The sequence below is a fragment of the Poecilia mexicana genome, unplaced genomic scaffold (assembly GCF_051168715.1).
Source record: "Poecilia mexicana isolate PSO_F unplaced genomic scaffold, ASM5116871v1 scaffold_11, whole genome shotgun sequence".
NCBI lineage: Eukaryota > Metazoa > Chordata > Actinopteri > Cyprinodontiformes > Poeciliidae > Poecilia > Poecilia mexicana.
This window is the reverse complement of record NW_028263380.1, coordinates 3,290,165-3,315,858: the sequence shown is the minus strand read 5'-3', so window position 1 is coordinate 3,315,858 and position 25,694 is coordinate 3,290,165. Positions and strand designations below refer to the sequence as shown.

Genomic DNA, 25,694 nt, shown 5'->3' with positions numbered 1-25,694 from the left:
CAGGGACGTTTGAAATAATGCAGATGAAATATACATATATATCTATATATCTATATATATATAGATATATAGATATATATATATATAGAGATATATATCTATATATATAGATATATATCTATATATATAGATATCTCTCTCTCTCTCTCTATATATATATATATATATATATATATATATATATAGAGATATATATCTATATATATAGATATATCTCTCTCTCTCTCTCTATATATATATATATATATATATATATATATATATAGAGATATATATCTATATATATAGATATATAGATATATATATAGATATATATATATATAGATATATATCTATATATATAGATATATATCTATATATATAGATATATATCTATATATATATAGATATATATCTATATATATATAGATATAGATATATAGATATATATATATATATCTATATATATAGATATATATCTCTCTCTATATATATATATCTATATATCTATATATATATAGAAAAAATCAAGGTGACTCTAGGATATAAATGACACAGTTCTCAATTTCAAGGTCTTTTCAGAGAACCAATGTTGGTGTTTCGTCCATTGAGCCCAAATTCCCAGTCCCTGTTGGTACTTTTGACCTTTCTTGAATATTTGACTCTGACTGAGGGAGACTAATTGTTACATATGAACTGTGATTTGGCCCATTATTCTCCATGGAGGAGAAAAAGACGACATACGCTTGTTCCTCCATTTAGGGTTCCTCATTTAGAACTAAGGAGTCTCCCAAAGTTTGAAACACGTCTTCATTTTCCTCCTTCCGCTTTCATGTCTCCACTCCTGTTTCCACATGATGGGGAATCCCTTTGAGCTCCGGAGTCAGTAGGAGTTTGGAGGAGTCTCAGAGGCTCACTGGTACCCCACTGGGAGGTAGGATCCATTAAGTCAGAGCGTTGTTTGGATCTTCTGTCCTTTACCTTCTTGTTTTGGTTTTCTTGGCTCCTGAAGAGTTTGATGACTGAATACCTTTTGCGATTGCCATGTTGAGCTTGACCACAGATCTGAGACATGAAACAGGAGTCCTGGTTAGAAACTCCTTGTTGTTGATCAGAAATAACCACAAAAACCCAACGAAAATGTGAGTTTTGTTATTTACCTTAAAGCTGTAAGAAATCTGTGGCTGTTTGTGCCGGTAACTTTTTGCAAGGCCTCCATTCTCCCGTCTTCAGGACTGTGGAGAGAAACAGGCCATCGTTAAGATTAGGACTGAAACTAAACCACAAATATACACGTTTCAGAACTTGATCTCACATTTTGGCGCCTTAGAAAAAGAGATCTATAACCTGACCCTACTGTGGGTGCAACTGTTCTGGACCAAGTTGGCAATTCCAAGAGATTCCTAATGTAAATATTTTTATGGCTGAAAAGCAGGACGTGCCTTACAAAACATCTTCAAGGACAACATCAAGAGATAATGAGTAATCCATCGTGGTGCTTTTGTGACCACAACATACCAAAGACGCAACACCAACTCCGTTGAGCCACAACAGAAATGTAAACTTTCCTAAAAATAGCCGCGTTTTTAATAAACCATAGTCACTCGGGAGAAATGCAGGTTTTGCTATCTGCCACCACCCTCATACCACAGGGCCACTATCACACGTCCGATCATTGAATCTTTTCTCTAGCTCTGTGGTGACATGCTTTCTCGATGTATCACTTAAGACCAAGGAAGACGTAGATCTTCCTTGGTCTTAAGGAAGATCTACGCTTTCAAATCACATCAGAAGATACACTTTCAAATCACATCAGAAGACAAGCGTGTGTAAAATATTCTGCACATTTGTAACAACCACCCTCTTCTGCACAGAAAGGACCTGCACCTTCCAAATCCAGATTATGTCGTGAGGGGGAAAATACTGAGTTTCCTGCTGGGTAGGTATACAGAATAAAAAGGCATCGCTCACCTTTTATGGCAAAAGCCATGGCAGGTTTTATCTGCAGGATCGCGGCATTCACATCGGCTGGCTGACCGGCGACGGCGAGACGCAGAACTTCCCAGGCCATAAGGAAGGAGTTTGCTGTCAAGGACAAATGAAACATTTTTAGATGGAGATAGCTTATCGAAGCATCTCTGGGCTTTTATTAGACATTTGGCTTTTCACACACAAATCCAACCAGCAGCATCACTGTCTGAAGCTGTGAGGAACCTCACCTCGGTGTGTTGACCCAGATGATGTCCAGGTGGCAGAAGTAGATGCACTCTCTGTCTTCCCAGTTGCTACAGGAGCAGCGCTTGGTCCTGATGTGGCGCTGATGTGGCTCTGAGACGATTGCTTCCTTCTGGTCTGATAAAGGGAGTCCACAGCCTGGCAGGTACCAGAGATCCAGAGATTAGACAGCATTACAAATGTGTGCATATGTGATTATAAATCATACATGCACATAAAGAGACATACAATATGTGTAATGTGGACCCATTGCTGCACAAATATTATTAGTTATTTAACTTATTCCAATTAAGATGATACACTATCTTGACCAGAAGTTCCGGGATCAGCAGTGCTACACTGATATTGTGTTTAATCTCTAATAAAAGGTGTGTTTCTTATCGAGGTCAAGTGTTCCATGGAAGTCTGCACTTGTTCTATTTATGCTCTCTGTTTACTGGTCAAAGTCTGGTCAAATAAAACAGCAGCATCTCTATTTTTAATCCATCATAAAAAATAAAAAAACTTCCAGGTTTCAGAACTTTACTCTGTCTAGAAATCTTTAACAAGTGTCCAACTTCCAAGAGTTTCAATGCTACAAACAAAATAATAATAATAATAATAATAATAATAATAATAAAAAACAACTTACCATCTTGTAGAGACATGCAGATAATGAATAAACCCAGCATCTTGCTCCTGAAGCGGTTCATTGTGGTTCTTTGTGGCGTTGGATGAAAGAGCAGCGGCAGTCAGGAGACACGTTCAGGTCGGTGGGCAGGTTTAATGTCTGAACTCTGTGCAGCAGCAGCAACAGGTGCTTTGTGTTCAGCTGCAGCCAGGAGCGTCTGCTTATATATCCCACAGGCTCCTCCCACATCTATGAGCTAGGTTGTTGTTATACAACTCGGCTGAGACTCCACCTGAAAACCCACATCCCCGCTCCATCACGGTGACACACAGCATTCCAGTCACCGGAGTGAAGCCGCCGTCTCCTCATGGAATGTCATTCAGACTGGAAACTCAAAATAACAACGGCAGGATGAGAATATTTCTAAGCAGCTTATGATGACCACATCTTTACAGATAACATGTTTATCATCTTCTGTCATTCTCTTTTATCTCTTTTATCTGTAGTTATGCTTATATTAGTCAAATATGCAGAGTTGGGTGGTAACTAGTTACATTTCCTTGAGTAACTTTTTTGAAAAAGAGGTACCTTTAGGATCATTTTTACTAAAGCTGTAATTTTGACTTTTACTTGAGTAATTTAATCATGAAGAATTTCTACTACTGGATTTTCTACCCACTGAATGAAAAACAAACATGTTTTAACCAGAAATTCACCAGACAAAACACCTGCAGCTTTATGTTAAAGTTTATGCGTTTTTTTATTGAAAGAAACTGATTTGGACAATTTTTATTTTACCTGATTTTATTTTTTTGTTCCTTTCATGAATCATGAATTATTGGATTTTCGTCCATAAAATATGAAAATTTCCACTTAACTTTAGATGTGATGATGTAATTTTTAAATATTAAATGATTGATCACTTGATAAGTTACTCAGTACTTGAGTAGACTTTTTACCAAATACTCTTTTACTCTCAAATTAGTCATTTAACTTGAGTAAAAATATGTTGAAGTAGTGCTACTCTTACTTGAGTACAATGTTTTGGTACTCTGTACTGAATTAGAGTTTGGATTGTGGTCAAACAAGGGTTTAAAAGGTGGTTGCCTTTTACTTTTTGACAAATAAAATTATTTCTTTGGAAAATCAGGAGCATGCAGCGGCTGAGAGGGGCTGTGTCAGCCTGCAGGGAGCCTTGTTTGTTTTTCCTCATTCCACAGATGAGAGACGTGGAACGAGATGGAACCGGAGCGCCAGAGGAAGAGGTGAGTGGCAGCAGAAGGTTTGCATGCGCCCTGCCGCTGATAGGGGGATAAAAAGAAGGGCTGTCAGCACCCCCCGCAGGAAGGTGAGGTCATAGCAGCGTCTCCACGGTGAGCATCACGGTTTGACCTTCGTAGAGACATACGCCAGATCAGCTCTCTGCAGCCCACACACACACACACAAACACAAACACACCCCTACACACACACACACACACACACACACACACACACACACACACACACACACACACACACACGCACACACACACACACACACACGTTTGTGTTGCTATCTTTGTGGGGACTTTCCATTGACTTCCATTCATTTCTACAGCCTAAACCTGACCTTTACCCTTTTCCTAACCCTAACCAAAACTCAATTCATACCTTAGTCCTAACTCTGACCCCTGACCCAAAAACAGGGTTTCCCCTTGTGGGAACTCCAGACTCCGGTCCCCACAAGGAGCAATTGGTCCCCACAACGTAGTATATGTCAGGAAAATCGTCCCCACAAGGTATTACAAACAAACGCACACACACACACACACACACACACACACACACACACACACACACACACACACACACACACACACACACACACACACACGCACACACCACTAAGTAAACACACTACAGTAAAACTCCACTGACACACACTCTCTTCTAATCCCACATACACAGATATTGAAATGTGTACCCACAGAGCCTAAGGAGTTAAAGTCGTTCAAACCTCCCAGGTATTCCTTCCCGTTGTCGTGTTGTGATCTTCAGAGCTACAGGCTGGTGAACTTGAGACAAAGAGAGCATATGATACAGGAACAAGTGGGAGAAATGAAGGAATTCAAATCAAAGTGTTAGTAGTGACAGTTCCAGCACAACTAGGTCCGACAAACTGAGGCTGTTTTTCTTCTGTTTTTTTTTTTTGTTCTGATTTTGTCCAACTTTCCTCTTCACAGAACAGCAGGACGTCTACTGACTTCAAATGACCAACACTTAGAGTGAAGGTCCTCACACTGAACTTTTGCATGCTACACTTTTCAGATTTTCATTTGTACACTGTTTGAAAGCCATCGATACAGACTGTTGTGTTGGTCTGTCACATAATATCTCACTAACATAGATTGAATTTTGTGGTTGTAATGCATCAAAATGTGCTAAAACTTCTAGGAGAGTGAATATATTTGCAAGGACTTGTGTTTCCTCACGTGTGAGTGTTAAAAACACCTGTCAAATAACTCATGATTAAATCATGATTGTGATTAGACAAAATCTTTTTATCAAAATGAAACCTGTATTACAGCTTTCTTTTACAAAGACTCCAAATTTAATCCAAATTTTAAATGATTTGAAACATCTGACTTCTATTGATCGGTCGGTGCCACAATATGCTCATATAAACAATGTTATGTTATTAAAGCAGGAGTTTATTTTCAGTGCTGCGTCATGCTGCAGTATGCTGGTTAAGGTGTTGTTCTTCCTGGATGTTCACAGGTGCATCTGCTCCCAAAATAAAATCAAAGTAGCATCAATGTATTTGTTTTACACATTATTTACCATAAATGGTTTCAGATTGCGGACCAGACGGCCAAATTTAAAAACAGGAAGGAGTGCAATTGTTTAGTTAATGCTGGATGGAAAGTCTGGTGGAGGAATTTTTTTACATCAGCACTGTGCTGGAAACGTGATAGATAGAAGGTGCTTAGAGAAACAACAGGAGGAAAAAACACGGCTGGAGCATTGTGTGCTGGTTTTGGAGGGTTAAGGTTAAAAGGAAATGCCACAAGGATGTCAAAATGTGTGCAGACTGATATTGGACCAATCACAGGTTTACAGTGAGGTGGAAAAAAAAAACAGATCTTGAGTAAATATTTGTCTGATGGAAAAATGGAGTCAATCTGAAGGTAACCTTTGGCCCTCGCTTCCTTTCCTCTTGCTGCTTGGCAGGGTGGCAGGGTGAAAAATGTACTCTTATCTGCCCGTCACTTCCGCCTGCTGCTGAGGGACAAAGAGGAATGCAAGGCGGTGACAAACAAAAAGCTGAGCTGTGATTGCAGAATCATTAAGAATTCCTAAAGGATGAGGGAAAACGTTTGAGCCGCTGAGGCAGCTGTGCAGCCTGCCACGATATCAGCATCCTTTAAAGCGTTTAAAAGTCTTAAATTCATGTACCTAAAATTAAGTCTTTAAAATGTATTAAATTCTTAAAACAAGATGTAACTTGGCCTTGAATACGTATATATTACATTTTGTCATGGCAGGATCATTTAACCTTGTATATTCAATATAAGATGCAAAAATGGGAAAGACGTTTGCGGCTCGCCGTCTGCCGGAGTCAGCTTTCTTGTTTTTGTGTCCTTATAGTGGCCATTATGTTGTACTTCAAATAGTTTTATGTATTCTGTACAGCACTTTGGTGCTTTTGGTAATTTTAATTTAAATCTGAATTGAATTGGATGTAGTGTTTTTCTGACATCTTCATTGCGTTCTGTGACACGAAGTGGTTGAGGCAACTCTGGACAAATACTCTGACCTTTCTAGTTTCTTGCGTTGATCATCGGTAAGTGAAAACATATCAACAGTCGGCTGGATTACATTCGACTTTGCCGTTGCCTCACTTCTATTACCAACCCTTTAGAGGCTACTTGCATTCTGCGCCCCAGATATGTCACAGTTTTGCTCCCTGGCGTGGCTAAAACTCCATAGAAAATGGTCGCCACTGTGATTAGCGCACAGTTCCTTCACACTGTGGTCAAGCAACTGTCTGACCTTTTGAAGAATTTTCAACAAAGTTGTTAATATGATGGGATATACAGCTGAGATTTGGGTGATGCAGGTCTTAAATTTCCTTCGTAATAGTCTTAAAAAGGTTTCAAAAAGTCTTGAATTTGAGTTGGTGAACTAGGAACCATCATGGTTTCTGATGGTTTTCATCAGAAACCATGATGAAACTACCTGCTAGCACTGTCTCTTTAGTAGAAACATCTATATTAGCTATCATATTAGTATAGATCTTTCAAGGCAACAGTTAGAAGCTAACTTGATCAACGCAAGTTAGCATCTCCACCCTATCTCTAAGGCGGAGATGTAGTGCATTTCCACCCTACTCATCTGGTACAGGTCAAGTATTAAGACCATTTTCCTCCACAAATCATGGAGAGAAGACTGTTTGATATTAGCTTTAAATACTAAATAGAAACATTTTAATATCAAGGGCTCAGAAGTTTGGATGATGTCCAGGAGATTTTAGTGAGAGCAGAAGAAGCAACAGCATTCCTCATATAGAGTTAAAATCTGGTGTTTATGTGAGCAGAGCACATTTCCTTAAATCTAATCTGAACAATCCCAGTGACAGAAAGACCTTCTGTAACCTTTATGCTATGAGGAGATGGTTTGTTTTTCAGGCCTGGGAATCTTTGTGATCCTGGCCAGGGTGGAAGAGAGAGCAGGGGTCTCTGGCATTCCAGGCAGACTTGACATTTCCCTGACATTAGGCTATTTTTGTTACATTTTTCCATTCTAAATCCAGGACATTTCCATTGTCCTGGGTTTAGTTTAAGGAACGCTGTTGTGAAGCTGCTCTGGAGACTATCCCTGCTTTGAGTCGATTCTTTCTTATTACTCAGAGTAATAATAATAAGAGTATAGAGAAGCTGCTGAACCAATCACAGCCAGGTCTGGTTTGGGGCAATGAGATTCAAAATAACTAGGAGCAAGAACTGAATATGAATTTACATATTTTAAATTAGGGTTATAAGTAACCATCCTCCACTACAAAGAGAGAAGTGCCGAGCCTAATGAGCCAACTGTTAGTGTTAATTTAATATTTGGAGGCGTGACCAACACAGACTGAACTGCTTCCTTCACTTCTGCCATCGCTAAAACTACAGGCAGCCTACAATTCTAAAACACCGCAGAAAAATCAACTTCTCACTCCACTTGACTGAAATTCTACGAGAGGAATCCACGTGAATGGGAGTAAACCCAGATGAAACACTAAAGAGAGATGTGAATCAAGTGAAACTGCATAGAATGGGTGAAGACTGAGGATTGGTTGTATAACTGTCTCTGATCAGTGGGGAAGGATCCACTGTTACAGAATGACAGCGTAGATGCGTACGGTGTTGGTGTGTCAGCCCATCATGCAGTTCATCTCCCCAATCTGTTCAAGATCAGATTCCATTACAACACTTTTTCAGTGATGCAGGCTCTCTTGTTTTTATAAGATAAAGCAGCGAATCTGAAACCGCATCACGGAGCAGCCACGCCCTGATGAACACACAAAGAGAAACGGAGAACAGGAACCAAACTTGGTAACCGTTGGTGGTTTTCGAACATTGGTGACTCACACAGATAGCGGCGCGGGGTGAGCTTAAAAGAAATATGGGCCAAGCGTCTGCAGGAGTAGATCAAAGATTTGATTGCAGCAGCGTACCTGCCAACATGTCAGACACACAAAGGTAAAATGTAAGTGATGAGGGTATCCGCCACACCTGTCTGCCATGACTATGTGAGGATGAGGGTTAGCCAGAGTTGCAAGAGGAGACAAGTGATGCTTGCATAAAAAAATGTGAAACATTTACTATATAACAGGTAAACATGGAAAATGATTAAGAAAGATTTTGGTGCGGTGTTTCTCAGCAACCAAGCATTTTCGTGACTACAAAGGGAAAATATTCTAAAGCATTTTTAATGAAACACTTTCAGACCCACATGAAGGTATTATACCTTAAATGGGTAAAAGGAGCAGTGGACCTCCACCTATTCTTGGTTCCTTCGCAAGTGCTTCTTTGGGTCTTTTCACGCCTGATAGACTTTTTTCAGCTGCTGCGGTTCTGTGCACTGTCAAAAGAACCAAACATTTTATAAAACCTTTTCCCCTCCTCGCCTGTGGAGGCGCTGCACCAAGAACCGCTGAAGGACACAACATGAAAATCTCTGAAGAAAACCCTGAGCCAAAACTGGAGTGGCGTCAGATGGTTGGAGGATTTGTTTTTTTTTGTCTTTGGTGAAAGACCCTGAGTCATCTCTCCCGTTTGCACTAGACCTGTGTGTTTGTTTTAGTTGTATTTAACTGAACTGAGACTAAGGTTTTCTGATTCTCTGGTCTGCAGCAGAGTTTGATTGTGAATTCACAGCTCCCCAAACGAACCAGACTGCCAAGGTAAATGAACCAGAGTTTAATTAAAGCCAACTAAATGAATATGATGTGAATGAACCCTTACTTATTTGTAAAATATTTGTGGAAAACCTGGCTTTTTGTGGATTCAAAAGAGAATGCACCATGAGAAGTTGAAACACCTGAGTGCAATCCTTGACAAGCTATTGGCTAGCTTTTAGAAAGCAGCTAATCCAAGGACATCCTGCATTTAAAACCCGAGGTGCATCCACGAAGTTTAGGTTAGAGGTTATGCAGCCAGGTTATATTAGCTTTAGTAAGTAGAATAGGTCGTCACAAAGTCGTAAGTTCATCTTTCATTCTCAATCCAGAACAAAGGTAACATTGAAATAAGCCTCCTATTTCTAAACAATGATCCTTACAATTGAACAGTTTTTATGAGGAAATGCTAAACATTTTTGTGGGTTCGTGTCACCCGTCTCCTGTCTCCCCAGCTGCCCTCATTGTCACATACCTGCTGCAGACACCCGCATCACTTAAACCGGTACGCTGACAGTTAGCGTTCACATCCACGCTGCTTGTTTATGCTGTGCAATGACAAAATGAAATTACCGAGATGAACAAGTCGCCACGGTATTTTCCAAAAGTAAGGAGGATGTTCAAGCCAACGGTTTTCATAAGTCATGAAGGTAGATTTTTGTGAGTATTTTTTTTCTTTCTGTTTTTTTCTGAGAAACACCAATAAACCCAACACAAGCGGTTAGGACGGCATTACCAAAACTTGAGAATAGAGGTGGAATTGCTCCTGAAATAGCAATGAATACCAGGAACTAAACTATCTACTTTTCTAATAAACACAAATGTAAAATAAAATATTTGCTCCAAGATAAATTTCTTGAACAATTCCTATTCATCAAAAGAACTTCATATCTGACAAAGTTAAAGTGAGTAAATGTTAAATTAATTAAGTTATATTTGATATATTCACCATTTTTAACAACTGAAAGTAACATAATTACTTGATTGTGCTGTATAATTGTATTATGTACCTGGAAAACACATAATACTGCCTGTTTAATATTAAGTGAGGCACACTGCACTCAGAAGTTCTCCATTCCATTCATTGTTAGACTGCTGGCACCACTTGGTTGGAGCTCTGTTGAATTGGGTCAGTCACTTTAAAGTGAATACTTATGCAATCACTTATTTCCTATTAGTCTACATATATTTGTCATTAGTTTTTAGAAATCAGTTTTTACACTGACATCACTGGGATTTTTGCTTCTTTTATTGCCCTTGTGTTGTAGGAAACAACACAAGGGCAAGTAATCCAAGGGCTAAATACTTTTCATATGCACTACAAACTGTAAATTTGTGGCTGTAAATCACAGCCACAAGTTTAGATTGTTCTGGTTTGCCCTGCTTCCTTTTGTCCTTCCTATTTACTCATGCTTTATATGAAATTCAGAAGAATTAACTGTTTATGTAACTCTATGAAACTCTTATCTCTCCTTTAACAAAGGTAATTACCTTCAGACTTTAAATCACTGCAAGCTTCCAAAAATGTGGGGTTTTGTTATGCTTGTCGCTATAGAAACTCAAACTGCTTTCCAGGGAACCTTATCAGTGGATTAATTTATATAAAGAGGAAAGACCCAGACAGGACGTCAGCCATTGTCAACATCTACTTCTCTGCTAAACCAGAACTTTGTCTTAAAATGTTCAACATATTCGGGTCCGATTAGGAGAAACAACAATAATCCCCCTGAACCGTCCCTAAGGTATGATTGAAGTCTGTGGATGATGTCATAATGCCTGTAAGCGGCAGGCAGCTCTCTGCTGCCATCCAGTGGATACAGTAGACTCCTGCTCCTCAATGTCGACCTACTTCAGCGGCATTTCACAGCAGAGAGAATGACTTAGAGGGAAGAGTGAACTCTGTCATTACTATAAAATTTAAACAAACCAATAATTAATTTATTGGTTAAAAACATTAACCCAAGCAACAGTCACTGATTGCCACTGGGGGGAGCCACACTAGTATGAAGTGAGCGGTGGTGGTTTGTACACAAAAGATTATGTTTACGTCAATGTACCAGCTGTAGTCCTGTAATCGTCAATTAATTTAGTCATGGATTTATGGTTAGCTGGAGTTCATGGGGTCAAAAAAGGAAGAAAAAACAGCTAAACATTCGTCAACAAGTTCCAGTGTTTCTCTGTCTAAACTGGAAAACCAGATTTCTATCCAGAAGCATTTGTTACGGAAAACGGTAATGTGATTTTTAATATATATATATATATATATTTACAAAAACTATTTTGAGACATTCAATAAGATTTACGTCTACTGTGCAAACAGTTCATTCTAACTAACTTGAATGACCTATATGGAATTCTTTTGCACTTTGACCTCTGATGACAGGATTTTATTAGATGTTATTTGTACTTTAAATGTGAACTGTTAAAATCCTGTTTTTTGGGAAGGCTATGTGCAGCAATTTCAGCTTTTTTGTTAAACTACATTATGGCAAAAAGTTAAAGCTTTTTTTTTAAAGTTTTATTTAATTTAAAAAGAAAAATCTGTCAGTTTAGGCAGCAGCAGTCACAAAAAAACCAAAACATTGCAACATCTTGGAGGAACTGAATAATTTATCTGGGTAGTGATGCTGTACTGCTATTATCTAGGAATTTAAAGAAATGTTTATATTCATATTTATATCATTGAGAGGAGTAGTGGAATTATTATTATTTTTAAAAAAGGGAGACCTCACAAGAAGCTTGAAGTTCCAATCAGTTGTTTTTATAACAGGAAACTTTGTTTTGCCTGAAAAAAAAAAAAAAAACATGGAAAGAACGACTTTAGAGACCAGCCATGTGTCACAGTTTTAATATAAATCTGTAAAAATGAGACGTTTAATGGCAAACATGAAAATGAGTGATTGTATCGTTTAGAAAAGGCAAAAAAAAAAAACAAACATAAAAAAACACACACATCCGTTTATGACGATTGAAAGCCAACAGTACCATTGTCACCGAGTACATGAAACATCTCCATCAGATCATCTGTCAGTGCTCTCCCTACACTTGGAGCTGAAGCTGGTTTCCTACAGAAAAGGCTGATCCCAGCTCTGCTTCTCACTCCACAACACCAACAAAACAAAAAAATCTGACAAATCAGAAAAATCACAGCTTTAAGAATGACGCTTCAAACCACAATCCTGACATCAAATTGCACTTTAAATACTGGTCTGAGTGAATAAATATCTGTTCTGATAATACAGTACAATAACATAGCAATAGTTGAATTAGAGCTGTCTCAATGGGGCTAACGGGAAAACTCAATTCATTCCAGCTGCTGTTGCATAACGTACAGAATTTGCATAATAGCACATAAATAAATTAACACAGATGACGTCAAACGAAAGGGTAAAAAAGATTTACAAAACGTACTGCATATCTAACATAGTGCTTATTTATATATTTAGATATATTATTCAGATAATTACATAACAGCGTCATTCAGAAGCGGTGCTCAAGTGCTTTCGTCTTGTTGAGCTTTGGAATATTTCACCGTCACCTGGACTCTGTTTCTTTTCTTCTCTTCTTCTTTTTGCACTGTCCCTTTATATATATATATAAAAAGTCTCCCTCCTATCAGAGATGCTTCTGAGAGGAGTTCTGACCTTCAGTGTAAACATGCCTCTCTGTGTCGCTTCTGGAAGTGGAGGGCTGCTGGTCGGGGAGGCCTTTGTCTCCTGCGGGTGTTTGCTCTGCAGCTCGGGGGCGCCGTGGAGCGCTGCTGGCCACCATCTCTTTGTGGGCATCCTGGTACGGCGGGGCAGCCATCTTTCCGGTTGGGATGTTGGAAGCCGCCGGGCTGGCCACCAGACGGTAGAGCGGGAGGGTGGACCTGGGCTGGACCATGTGGATCCCCCCGATGGGGATCAGGAGGCTGGGCGTTCTGCCGGGCTGCTGGGAGTGAAGCGGGAGGTGGCTCAGGAGTCGGTTGGTTCCTCGAGGTCGGGCAGGATGAGGTCCGATGATGGGGACCAGACTGCTCTCCTCACCCGACTGCAAAAGACAAAGATGGGCAACGGAAGAGGGATGATTGTGATGTAGCAGGAAGGAGAGTTCAGAAAAGGAATAAAGGAACAAAACAAGCAAATTACATACTAAAGGGCTCTGAAGGTCGTTGATTTCATTGGATTTTAGATGGTAATTACCATAATTCTCGGACATTGGCTCCTCTCCCCACTGAGCCACGGTCATATCAGAGTAAAGAGAAATGTAAAACACAGGTATCCCTTTCCTTCCACTTCACAACTGAGCCCTACCTTGTGTTGCTATGTGGCATTAAACCCCAATCAACACATTGCAGATTGAGATTGTGACATGACAACAGAGGGAAAGATTTAAAGAGGTAGGAAGTCTTTTTCTAAGGCACGGTTTGAGGAGCTTCCACCACATTTTCATAATATCCCTGTTTTTTGTCTTCAATCTCCTCCCTGTGGCTCCAATCTTTCACCTGCTTCCCAGTTTTCCGGCCAGCTGCCCACAGAAAACATGCCGACTCTATTTCCAAGCTCTCCTGGTTTATTCTGAGCTCAGGAGTTACAGGTTGATAGGAAGCATGAGAGTTGCCTTTCCTTCCTGTTCCAATAAATGCGACTTTAAACAAGCTGAGATGTAGCAGCCGATCTATATTTGCTCTGCGTGTTGACCGACTGGGATTAAACCGAGCCACACAGCATTGGCTGTTTGAGTCTGAAGGGCGTTTATTTTAGGCTGAGCTAAACTAACATGGATGGAGTCACAGGTGAAAGAAGGCTGCGGTTTGGCTTATTCCTAGGCTGTTTTCACACCTGATGGTCCGGTAGACTTGGTCTGACTGGGAACCAAATTCACTCAATCAACCACACTTTGAAAAATGCCCCTCTTCACCTGTGGGGGCACTGCAGCAAGAATCACTGAAGGGAATGACAAAAACATCTGAAAGCAACTTCCTTCTTCACAAATCTAAGCAAAAATGGAGTGGCAACTGACTGTAGAGGTTGTGGGATTTCTCTTAAGTCTTTGGTAAAAGATCACGAGCCATTTTTCCCGTTAGCACTAGACCCTCAAGGTAGCTTGGGTTGTATCTACCCAGAATGCACTGTGCTATAGTCCACTTCCTGCTATTGGAGTGGTCTCCAGTCCACTTGGGGTTCTCATATTAATTTGACCAGCACCAGAGTTCATATCACCTGAACCAGGACCGAGGTTAGTAGGTGGACCAGAGTTTGTTTTATTAATCTGCATCAGAGTTCAATTACGCATTCACACCTTCCCAACTAACCGGACCTTCTAGGCAAATGAACTGAGGTTTGATTAAATTATACATTTATTCAACAGACTCACCAGAGCTGCAGCAGGCCGTAACTCCTTCTGTGGACGGCAAGTTTGACATGGAGCAGATCCACCAGCTGGGGAGCCAGGAAACCCGGCGGAGTGGGACCCCTCGTTTGGGCCCCTGACTGGAGATGCTGCTGTCTTCAGAACTGAAGAGACAGGATGAGAGGACGGAGACAGGGACGAGGTTGGCGCAGGAGGCGGGTGTGGGCCGGGTGATGGGCTGCGAGATGGAGACGGCTCCCTTTCTGGACCTGGAGACTGGGTGTGTGGAGAGTGGGAGGCCCCGGAGGACGAAGCATTGAGGCGCCTGCGGGCGAACAGGGCCCTCCTGGTGCTGGCGGAGCTCCTCCTGGTGGGAGGTGGTGGGGGCGAGCTGCACGTGTTCCCCACCAGCCGGCCCTCCACTCCAGCTTTTTCCCCTCTGGTGTGTGAACCGTCAGGTACTGTGGACCCACTGCCTTCATCATGTGTACCGTCATCATCCTCATGAGCAGCGTCTTGGCGGTCAGAGTCCTCGAGTTGGTCTGGATCGGCTGCTTGGTCCTTCGATTCTAATGGAGCAGAGAGAAAAACTGATTTCAAACTTTTCTGTTATTTTTTAATTTATGAATGTTTATGAATTGTCATGAAGTGTCATTCGCTAAATAATGACACTTTTAATGCAAAGTTGCTTTAAAAGTTGTATTAAAGTTCATTAAAAGTGCCAACTTTGAATTATTTGGTAAATACTGACATTTTAATGGAAAGTTGGCACTTTTAATGGACTTTAATACAACTTTTAAAGCAACTTTGCATTAAAAGTGTCATTATTTACCAAATGACTACCAACAGAACTCGACAGTTATAAACATTCATAAAGACTCCTTTATGATCTTAACGGGTGTTATGTCATATTTATGACGGCGTCATGTCAGTCTTATGCACAACCCTTCAAATAAAGTGTTAACAAATGAGCTGTTATGAGAAAGAAGAAGGACCAAAGTAAAGTTTCTTTATGACAAAGTAATATTTAACAGGACTATATCATCAACACAGAATAGAACAAACCTCCAGGTGTGTCGTCCTGGTGACCTCTGCCCTCTGCCCCAGGAGTCAGGTGTTCACCAAGCCCCACTGAAAACAAACAGCAGCTCTGTGGAAAGGAGCCCGGACCAGAGAAGAAGAGCAACAGCTTCACAGGTTCTTATCTCACCTGGAGTGTCCAGCGAGCCGCTGCACACCTCGCACACAGACGTCTGGGATTCCTCTGGGAGTGCGGTGGGATTCCCGGACTCACCCGGGTGCTTCCTGTCACACTCACCAGACACCACTCCTGGCTGGGCCTGGGATCTGGATGAGTGGGAGATCAAGAAGGTTTAGTTTGTCCCAGAGCTGACCTGTTAGCAGCGGTTTAACATCTACATCGGTCAGCTGTTAGCACATTAGCCTTCTGGTCTTCACTGTGTAGGCGCCCAGTTCAGCTTCAACAGACCAGCTTTCAGAAGTCTTAGCGGTCCACTGCTATGCAAAATTCACCTTTTGCATGTTTCTGTCCTTTGTTTGGTTATCTACTGCTTTTAGAAAAAGAACACCAAGTCGTTTTTTGGGAATTAGTCAATGTTCTGCTGGTGTCTGCAAAACAACCCATTTCAAAAACATCTACATTTTTGCATCACATTGTTTTAACCTAGCAACCCCAAGCCCTGGAAACCCAAGTGGAGAGCCACCCACTTTATTACAACACGATGCTAAGTTTGTTATGCTGGATTTATGCTGCACAATGGCTGCTGGAAAAGGTAAATATTTTGTTCTTAACTGCAACACAGAGCATGTGTCCATGTATTTTCTCCCAGGCACAGAGAACTGAGCTCCATGGCTTCATCTTAGTTTTGCTTACAATGTCGCTGGGATGTTGCTAAAGAAAGTTGTAGTTTGAACAGATCAGTTTAGGAAGGATTTCTCTGAAAACTACCAACAGAACTCGACAGGATCCACCAAATGGCTTGGCCTGATGAAGGTGCTGTTCCTATTGTTCGTCACTAATCTGCAGATGATGGCCGTGTAAATCTATAATGCTGCCTTGTTGTTCAGCATGAACGTGATTTGTCAATTAGGACAAGGTAACACCAAATGGGTTTGGTTTGTTTGAATTTGGTTCGTTTGACACAGTGCAGTGTGAAAACGAACTGAAGCAGCTGAAACTGGAAAAAAACTATTTAACTTTGGTCCCCGATCGAATCGAGTCCACCAGCTTTTCATCAGCTGTGAAAACATCCTAAGAAAACCTCCAGGTAAATAAAGACACTTCAGTGTAAGGACCCTGCACACACACACACACACAGCGCTCACACTCCACACCCGTCAGAGTCGATGCTCTTGGCGTTCCCTGTACTGGGTGACATTTGGCGTCCTTGCTGCCTCCGGTTTGTCTTTTTGCACCTCAGACAGACTGAACAGATGGAGAAAAGCAGGTTTGCAGATGAGTCATGTCTTTAGGAAGGCTGCGCTGCCGCGGCAACATGAGTCACAACATGGCTTTCTGCCCAAGCGCTCACATCACATCCCAAGATGTGCAGATGGCACCTCTCTTCACTCCCCGGTGTGTTCATTCCTGACAGGTATTATGACACATAAAGTCAGATATATGGTCCAACATAAAAAAGAAAACAAGGTGGGACTGTGTTAGAACTCCTGTTCATGGAACCAGAAAATAAAAGACATCTGTTATTGTTAATTAATGTCTTGCAGATATCTTAAAAGTTGCTCACTGCAAAAAAATTACTGGCTAGCTTAACCCCCCCCCCCTCAAAAAAAAAGACAAAAAAACATCCACATGTTTCTTAGAAAATCTTTCTTGTGTGTGTCAGGGCTGGTTGTTGATTTATGCTCAGAACTTCTGAATGTTAACTTTCAGAAGTTAATGTTCAGAATCAGAACATTAACTTCTGAAAGCCACCAGTGTCTCTGTCTCTACACAGTTTTGGCGTTTTGTCCTTTTATCAAGCAGTTCAAGTTGAAAATCTTGTACTTTCTCATTTGTCTTCACTATGCAGAGACAATTAATGATTTTTCCCTCTTCCTGTGAGATATTTACAGTTGCAAACAGAAGTTTATACACCAAATAAAAAGACAGAACATTAATTTTCAAGACATTAATCAAAAAATATCTGACATATTATTTTTAATATAATGGCCTAAGTAATTTCTTTGCCAAAAGTGACTTTTTTTTTGTTGATAGAAATCATCTTTTGGCAATACAGAAGTGATTTTTTTTTTTTTGACAGCCTCCCCCCTTCCTTTTTTATATATAATTTGGATTAATTAAATACAAAGATTTTAACGTGTTCATAAGTTGCAAATATTTTTGAGAACCATAGTTGTCATGGCCTTCTAAGCTCCAAAGCTATTTTTTTTCCCAAGGAAGGCCGTGTAGAGGCAACAGGTTATTTGTTTCTTGAATGGACTACTGACTTGTTTGAAAAATCTACGTAGTTTATTTCTAGCAGAAACATTAGTTAACTACAAAGATTTTAACATGATTCCATTTTTAACGCAAATAATCAGGTCTTTCTGTTCGTACATGTAGAAATCCTGAGCTGGAACCTTTGCATTGTGTTTCTGGTACTCCTGTAAAGCTGACACACGAGCAAACATCTGCGAACATCAGCCATGGACAACGGAGCTGCTTCTCTTGGTCCACTGCAGTTAACTCCATTAAAGAACTTTATTGAATCCCACCACTAATTATTTTATAACGGAACCAAAATCGGGGCAACATTTTAAATTGCTTTTAAAAAAGCTTTTCAAAGTCATGCTTACTTTGGCTTGATGCTGTTTGAAATACAGTAGTGAAGAGTTTTACTGTAAAGCAGGATGAGTAGTGCAGCTTCTAACAGCTGCAGTCTTTCCAATTAATGCCAGTCTTGGCGAAAGGTGAACCTCTCATTTATTAAAGAACCACAGGCAACAAATGTAGTTTCAATACGATTTGATTGACATTAACATCAATTCAATTTATGAGTCAACAGAACAACACTTGATTTGGTTTGGTTAGAACAGAACAGGACAGCAATGGTAATAAGAGTTAACATATTTTCTCTAGTAGTTCTTGCAGCTTTATTTCAGTATACTTTAAAACATCTGCTGTGAAACGGTAAGCAGCGCGTTGGGAACAATCTACCAAACAACAGATGTGCTTCAGAGGCCTCTCAGTAAGTCTGAAGGTGTATTTTTAGATTATGAACAATTAAATGAAGTGGGCCGTCTTTATAACTGTACATAGTTGCAAAAAAATAAAATAAAATAAGAAATCTATTTACACCCGATTTACTGTTGCAAACATGTAAAAAGCGATGCTACATCTGGGTTTCATTCCAAAATCTGAGAGCACCAGCTGCTGTGCAGATGCTCTCCCGTCCTACATGCGTCTGCCAATGAATCACAATGAAATGATTCATCTTAAAAAGACACGCTGATGCTGGAAGGGCAGATGGAGGTTTTACCTTGATGCACATTCAGGTTGTCCCAGGAGGTCAAAGCTTGGAGCTGAGATTTCCCAACTGCTAATTACTGTTAGCAAGCAGGATTGTCAAAATAATGAATCTTGACAATCCTATTATAATCAATGCTTCTTATCAATACTAAAATCATACATTCTGTAAAGATACTAATTAACTGACAAAGCTTTTCTTTCCTTCTCAAACTGGAATTTTGACATTTAGCCCCTTCATGCAGAGGAACACAAACAATATTTTACTAATCGATTGTTTTGAAGATTGATCGATTAGTCAGATTAAAAGTACCGCAAATATTTCATTGAAGCACTTAAGTTTATGGTATACACTTTTAGAAACACATTAAAAATGCAAATAAATGCTTCAATTCATTTTTAAAATATGTTAAATATACATTTCTTGTCTAACATGCAATAGCAGCATTCCTTCTGTGAACGCTTGATCGTTTGTAGTAAGTACAGCTAAGAAATACTTCTAACATCGACATGTGGAAAACTCAACCCTTTCTGCTCCCGACACATTAAAACAGTGTTGGGTTTATCTGTTGACTATTCAATTAATCAATTAATAATTGCATAGAAAATTATTGTTTTGTTTTTTAAGAATTTGACCCACGTGAAGATAAAATTGCCACTTGAGTTCTGGCTGGGATATATTTATGTACAACAGTTTTTTTTTCTTTCTTAAATGCAAAATGTATTTATTATATATACAACTTTGACTTAATCATTGCTCTGAATATGTTGTTCTTTTAGCAAATGGCCTTTTTTTATTGATACTCCAGTTAAAAGTGAATTCATTTTTTTAATAAATTAGCCAAAATCTGTAATAAAAAAAGAAAGAATCCTCACTGTTATAAGGGGGTATTTGTATATAGAATTCTGAGAAGAGTTTAAGTTAATTCAATTTGGAAAAAGGCTGGAACATAAACAAATGTGTAAAAAAAAAGTTTAGCACTGTGAATACTGTAGTTTCATGGTCCAGTAATGCATTTTTCCATATTTGACCGGTTATTCATGGCCACCCTATAGAGATGTGTGGTTGCATGTGCAGTTACATTCTGGAGTTCTTCCCATATATTTCTATCCATTTATTTAGTGTCAGTGTGACACCCCCAACACACACACACACACACACACACACACACACACACACACACACACACACACACACACACACACACACACACACACACACGCACACACACACACACACACACACATGCACACGCACACACACTGCTCTGCTACTGGATGAGAATGGCAGCAATTGCTGGTGTAAATGAATCTCTGCAGGAGCGGAGGAAGCTCAGGTAGTTTTCTGGCTTTGGCTCTTCAACAGACGGACTCTGTTGGTGCACACAGCCAACCCTGAGCCTCTCCATCATGAAGGAAAGAAACATGAATAAACTGGGTGATGAAAGCTTCGATTACAACTGGTGTTTAATCCAGCTAGTGTTTATGGCTCTTTGTGAAGGGGTTTATGCTCACCTCCTTTCAGATATCCGGACTTCAAGTGCCTGTTTGTTTCTGAAGCATAAACTGACTTCCTGCTTTTGTCTTTTCTTCTCTTTCTGCTCGCTGGTTTTTCTATTCGCAATGTCATCTGTCAGCAGCTGAACCTTTACCATCCGCTCATGGTCTATGCAGTAGGGGGGAGTGCTGTAGACCTGAATTCAGGGAAAAAAGAAAAATAAATTAAACAATTCTGCCTCTTGCATGGCAAGGGAAACCAAACCTAGGAACTCACTATGAACAAAGTGTTATATACCATCTGTTATAGACTTACGTGTAGATAGCTTGTCTTTGATGACCATAACTACAAATGTTTTTATAAGTTGCAAAATACTTTTGAGAATCACAATTCTCACAGCCTTCTAAGTTCCAAAACCAATTTTTTTTTTAATTTGATTCTTGAATGCACTTCTGATTTGTTTGGAAAAATATTGACAAAACAATAACTAAATATTGCTTACACTTGGATGAAAACAAAAGCTAACTTCATCTGATCTTACCAGTTTAAAAAGTCATTTTAAAACGTCTCTTGTCGTCATGAGAGATGTTTTAATCTCCGGCCAAACAACCAGGGCTTGACCGCCCCCTGGTGTGGCCTTAATCTCTTATATTAATAGGAGGGTCCAAAAGTTATCAAAGTGATCTTAACAATTCAAAAGGGAACAATTAATAGATTTTGGTTCAAAATTACCTTACATATAAGTTAGAATAACTGCCCAAAGAAAAACAAAATTAATAGAACTCATCATTTGCAAAAATCCAACATAAATGGTCACAACAATGATCAACAAACTTTTGATGCTTCCAGAATTGTAGTTCTATTTTATGTAATGATCTGTCTTCTCAATCTGAACATTTCTTAGACAAAAAAAAAAAACTCTCACAGGTCAGTGCAGTATCTACCTCAGTAGAGCAGAGACGTTTGCAGTCCTCATCCTCCATGGATTCGGTTATCCTGACCGTCATGGATGATGTGGTATAAATGGAGGAAGTGAGCCTCTGCTTACAGTGCAGTAGCGAGAGTACAGTCTTGCTACAGAGCCCAGGTGGGTTGGGGTCATAGCCACTAGTAGACCACGATGAATACACCGAGGGCTCCTGTTCATCCAGAGTTGATGGATTCGGCTTTATGTAGTTCAAATAGCACCAGCTGTTACAAGTGCTTGAGAGCAGGCTGGGGTAAGAGGGTTCAGCACATGAGGCTGGAGAAGAAACATCTGGTAAGCACGACAGAGTTTCCTGTTTGAGCTCTTGACTCTGTGTATTAAGTGCTGATATGTTGGCACATCCAACCTCCTTCTCCTCTTCTTCTTTTACTCTTTTCTGCTGCTGCTGTGACTCAGGGTTGAGCTCTATACTGTTTGAAGGGGAAAGCATACGCTTGTTGCTACTGGATCCTGGACACCTTGGGCCATCCTCAGACCATGATTGCAAGTCTAAACTTGTGTTTGGGTGGTTTCTGAGTTCGGCTGTTGAAAGACATACTTTAGGTGAGATGCCGTTGAACGCATTGTGTGGCCTCTGGGAGACGGACTGAGATAGAGTAGTGTATATGGCACATCCTGGGGTGAGAGTGTCTGTCTGGAGACGAACAGCTATTGCTGGAGATGTAAATGGCCTCAGTTCTTCTAAATTGTATGTGATATGAGGGGTACGTTGCTGAATGTGGGATTTAATGGTAGGCCCCTCAGCGTATGTTTGATGTTGTGGCGGAATCTCTAGTTTCAGCCCAGTAGACACAGGAAGATAGTGGGCTCGGGCTGCCCCTGAGGGTCCATATGAAGGATTAGTCTGCGGTACTCGAGGAGGAACTTGCTCTGGATGGATGTACGAAGCCTCCTTTATCACATCTACTGAAGGTCCGTAGCTTATTGACAGTTCTGTGCTTCCTTTTAAGTTAATATTTTGACTGAGTTTCCACTTGGTGAGAATCTCTTTGCACTGCGATCCCTCTGGAATACCCAAGACTCTGACACTTGATAACGGGGGAGAAGAGGACCTGCTACCATAAACAGTAGTCTGACTTCCTTGAGAACATCTGTCAGAGCTTACATGTTCTGGACTATGGCTCAGGACAGTAGCATGCCCTACCTCATCATCTTGATCTCGGATTACTGCATGTCTCATGAGGAGACATCTTCGTCTCTCTTTCCAGCCAACTGCAGAGCGTTCAGGCGAAAGACAACTATAGTCAAATGATTTACTGCGGGTCTCGGCCATTTCAACACTAGGTTGTGGGTCATGAGGGGCTTGTTCAGATGCTGAGCGCCTCATCTCTCTTTGATGATGAACTCCAGGCACAGTCAACATGTGAGGGGCTCTTGATCTCCTCAGGGCTGTTGATGTCGTTATCTCCATGTCTGGTCTGCTTGGTTCCTCAAAAGATGTGGAGCGGCTCGACGCGTATGATGCACTGCTGTCCTGACTGGGGCTACGGGGCAGAGACATGGAATCAAAGCTAGAGTCACCTGAGGACTGGGCAGCCTCAGCTAAACGCAAGCGCTTCTTCTTTGGGGGAAGCTTTTCAATGGGAAGCTGTGCTAACGAGGGGCTCCTCTGTGGCCAATGAAAATCATCAAGTTTCTCCAATTTTTTCTCTGCCAAGTTTGGCTCTTTTGAGTTATCTGGGCAAATATTTAAGTCTTCTGTTACAAGTATTTCTGGAACCTGCACATTATTTTGACGGACCAGCTTTCGGCTGGTAGGTTTAACTGATTGATGTTGGGGTTGGGTTTTAGAGATAGGACGATTTTCTTTATGAGGTGGAGAGCTGTTTGTTATTTTCAGGCTTTGATATTCATAACATGAAGATTCTTGTTTTTCAAATAAACTAGTGTGCTGAATCACAGAGCAGGTCTGCAGTGCTGGCCGTCTAGGGCCCTCAACAGCTACAATAGCCTCATCTTTGCACTGTCCTGATGAGAGAGCCGAAGGGGACAAGGAGAGGTCATCAGAATCAAAACTCTCCTCTTTCCTTCTCTTACGCATTGTTGAGACTCCGGCTCTGACTACATGGTTACTTAGCTGTGAGCTCTCCATTGGACTCATTACCATTTCATTTTGCGGATAATGTGCATGGCATAGGTTTTGCTTGTGTTTCTTATATCCTTCCCAATCCTTGCAACCAGTGCCACAGGCTTCACATTCATACGGCTGTGGTTGACGTTGCCTCTGACCAGATACTGTGGTTACACTGTTGCAGGAAAATGTATGTGACATCTCTTGTTCTTCTTTTGTAGGCTCAGAACCTACAGGGATTTCGATGGCTGGTTGCCTTCTTAGTGTTCCAAAACGGCGCGGCGTTTGAGTTTCAGAAGGTTTTTCATCAAAGGACTGAGTTTGACGAAATTTACAGGGAACAGCACTTGAAGTGTCTAATGAACTTGATGCAGATGGCATTGAAAGACTTCTCACCATGGAGGCAGACGATATTTGGCAAGAAGGTTGCTCCACTTTTAGGGATGCATGATGAAATTTTTCGCAGGGAACTCCCATACTGATGGAGCCTGTTGTTTTATACCCAAGATTTCCAGATTTAGGGCTGTGAATAATGGGTTCTTTGATGCTAGGACTCTTTTGGGCCTCTGAACTATTCTTTCTAGTCAGTGAAAATCTCCTTGGTTTTACACTGTCAATTTTACTGGTATCCACCACTGCCTCGTTGATAGTGATGAGTTTTGTGATATGATCAATAACTTGCTTCTTGGGGACACTGAATGAGATGTTTTTTTCCTCATGACCAGGGAGATTCTGGTCATGATGACGGGTCATCCTCTGTAGTTGTCCAAGGCGTCCATATTTTCCAAGGATGATCTCCGCATAGCTTTTGGCACTTGTGTTTGTGGGACTGTCTTGTGGTTGCTCTGTACTTTCAGAACGGGAGAAGTAGCCAGATTCTGTACTGCCTCTGCTACCTAAAATGAGAGAGGAGGTCTTTTCATCAGAAGACTCTTGAGAGCAATGTTTCCCTCTACTTAGACGAAGGGCCAGTCTCTTTTTCACTGCAAAGGAGTCATTGCTGGGTCCAGTTCTGTCCTTTGTCACATCAACTTCAGGATTCTTAACCGAGGCCACGCTGTTTTGTCTATTTGTAAGGGCTGAAGCAGAGGATAGATGTCGTGTTTCATCCTCTGATTCAGTGACCTGCTCTTCTAAAGATTTTGGCTCCCCAAATGCCAAGCCTGCCTTTACCTTGTGGGTATGTGATTTGCGGTGTTTGTACAGGTTGCTCTTTGTCTTAAAAGAGAACCCACAAGGGGCACAAGGATAGGGTCTTTCGCCTGTATGGGAGCGAATATGTTTCTGTAGAACACTGGGCTTTGCACATGCACGGCCACAGTAAGTGCAAACATATTTGCCTGGTTTCTGAGGTTTGCGCTCACGTTTCTGTTTGGGATTGTCCTCTTGGGTTTCTGATGCAGACTGGATAGTAGCGTCTTGAGTGGAAGGTAACCCTCCTAGAGAGGAACAGGAAACTGTAGCTTCTTCTGTTGCTGCTTCTTGTTTGTGTTCCAGCTCTGTACCAGAGGCAATGCTCTGGCGCTGGTGCCTAAGACGTTTACGTTCAGGGTTATGTCTTCTGGACAGCTTGGGCACCTGTGCTGTACATTGAGACTTTGGGCAAGCAGTTGGTTGTTGTTGAGAGGTCTGGAATGGAGACTTGCACCGCAGACCTTGCTGAAGAGATTCTGATTGATGTTGTTCTTGACCTCCAGTCTGCTCCCCAGTTGTTTTCTGACAATGCAAGGCCTCCATAAACAAGAAGGAAATCCCCAGGTAGACACTTGATTTGCGTCTGCCTCAACCAGGCCACAGAATCAAAGGCAAATCTTTAACTGGATTTCACATAAGGTGGTTTGGTCAACTTGCCTACCTGATGTAAGTGGTAGGCTTCATGATTCTTGCTTTATTGACTCAATCTTTATTGCTTCATAGCAAACAATATCAACTACAGACCAATGACATCAAATAATCCAGTTGTTTGGGGAAGGAATTCCTATGCAGTGCAGATCCAGTAAAGGTAACATGGAGCATTTATCCAGCCTTCAGACTCATTTGAATGTATGATTCCTGTCTTCTGAACATTA

The 25,694-nt window shown here is 40.8% G+C and overlaps 2 protein-coding genes across 2 annotated transcripts; both read right to left on the bottom strand.

The window, feature by feature from the left end:
• Positions 1 to 473: 473 nt before the first annotated feature.
• On the bottom strand, positions 474 to 3,040 carry edn2 (endothelin 2). The gene is made up of 5 exons (XM_015005719.2): positions 2,846 to 3,040; positions 2,199 to 2,352; positions 1,951 to 2,064; positions 1,140 to 1,214; positions 474 to 1,044 (listed from the first exon to the last, which is right to left on the bottom strand). Exons 1-5 carry the CDS (start codon positions 2,904 to 2,906, stop codon positions 957 to 959), a joined length of 492 nt encoding a protein of 163 aa, XP_014861205.1. The 5' UTR covers positions 2,907 to 3,040; the 3' UTR covers positions 474 to 956.
• Positions 3,041 to 11,505: 8,465 nt separating this feature from the next.
• hivep3a (HIVEP zinc finger 3a) lies at positions 11,506 to 25,694 on the bottom strand. Its single transcript, XM_015005721.2, has 6 exons — positions 21,511 to 25,694; positions 20,584 to 20,762; positions 15,793 to 15,929; positions 15,648 to 15,713; positions 14,607 to 15,151; positions 11,506 to 13,280 (listed from the first exon to the last, which is right to left on the bottom strand). The coding sequence occupies exons 1-6, from the start codon at positions 25,360 to 25,362 to the stop codon at positions 12,864 to 12,866; spliced, it is 5,196 nt and encodes a 1,731-aa protein (XP_014861207.2). The 5' UTR covers positions 25,363 to 25,694; the 3' UTR covers positions 11,506 to 12,863.

Excerpts from the sequence above, each read along its gene's own strand:
- edn2 (XM_015005719.2), bottom strand. The coding sequence starts at position 2,906 with ATGAACCGCTTCAGGAGCAAGATGCTGGGTTTATTCATTATCTGCATG. Across the intron at positions 2,065-2,198 it reads ATCTGGGTCAACACACCGAG|CAAACTCCTTCCTTATGGCC; the intron begins GTGAGGTTCCTC and ends TGTCCTTGACAG. Across the intron at positions 1,045-1,139 it reads AGATTTCTTACAGCTTTAAG|ATCTGTGGTCAAGCTCAACA; the intron begins GTAAATAACAAA and ends TTCATGTCTCAG.
- hivep3a (XM_015005721.2), bottom strand. The coding sequence starts at position 25,362 with ATGGAGGCCTTGCATTGTCAGAAAACAACTGGGGAGCAGACTGGAGGT. Across the intron at positions 20,763-21,510 it reads AACGTCTCTGCTCTACTGAG|GTCTACAGCACTCCCCCCTA; the intron begins GTAGATACTGCA and ends CCCTGAATTCAG. Across the intron at positions 15,930-20,583 it reads GTCCGGATATCTGAAAGGAG|ATCCCAGGCCCAGCCAGGAG; the intron begins GTGAGCATAAAC and ends CCACTCATCCAG.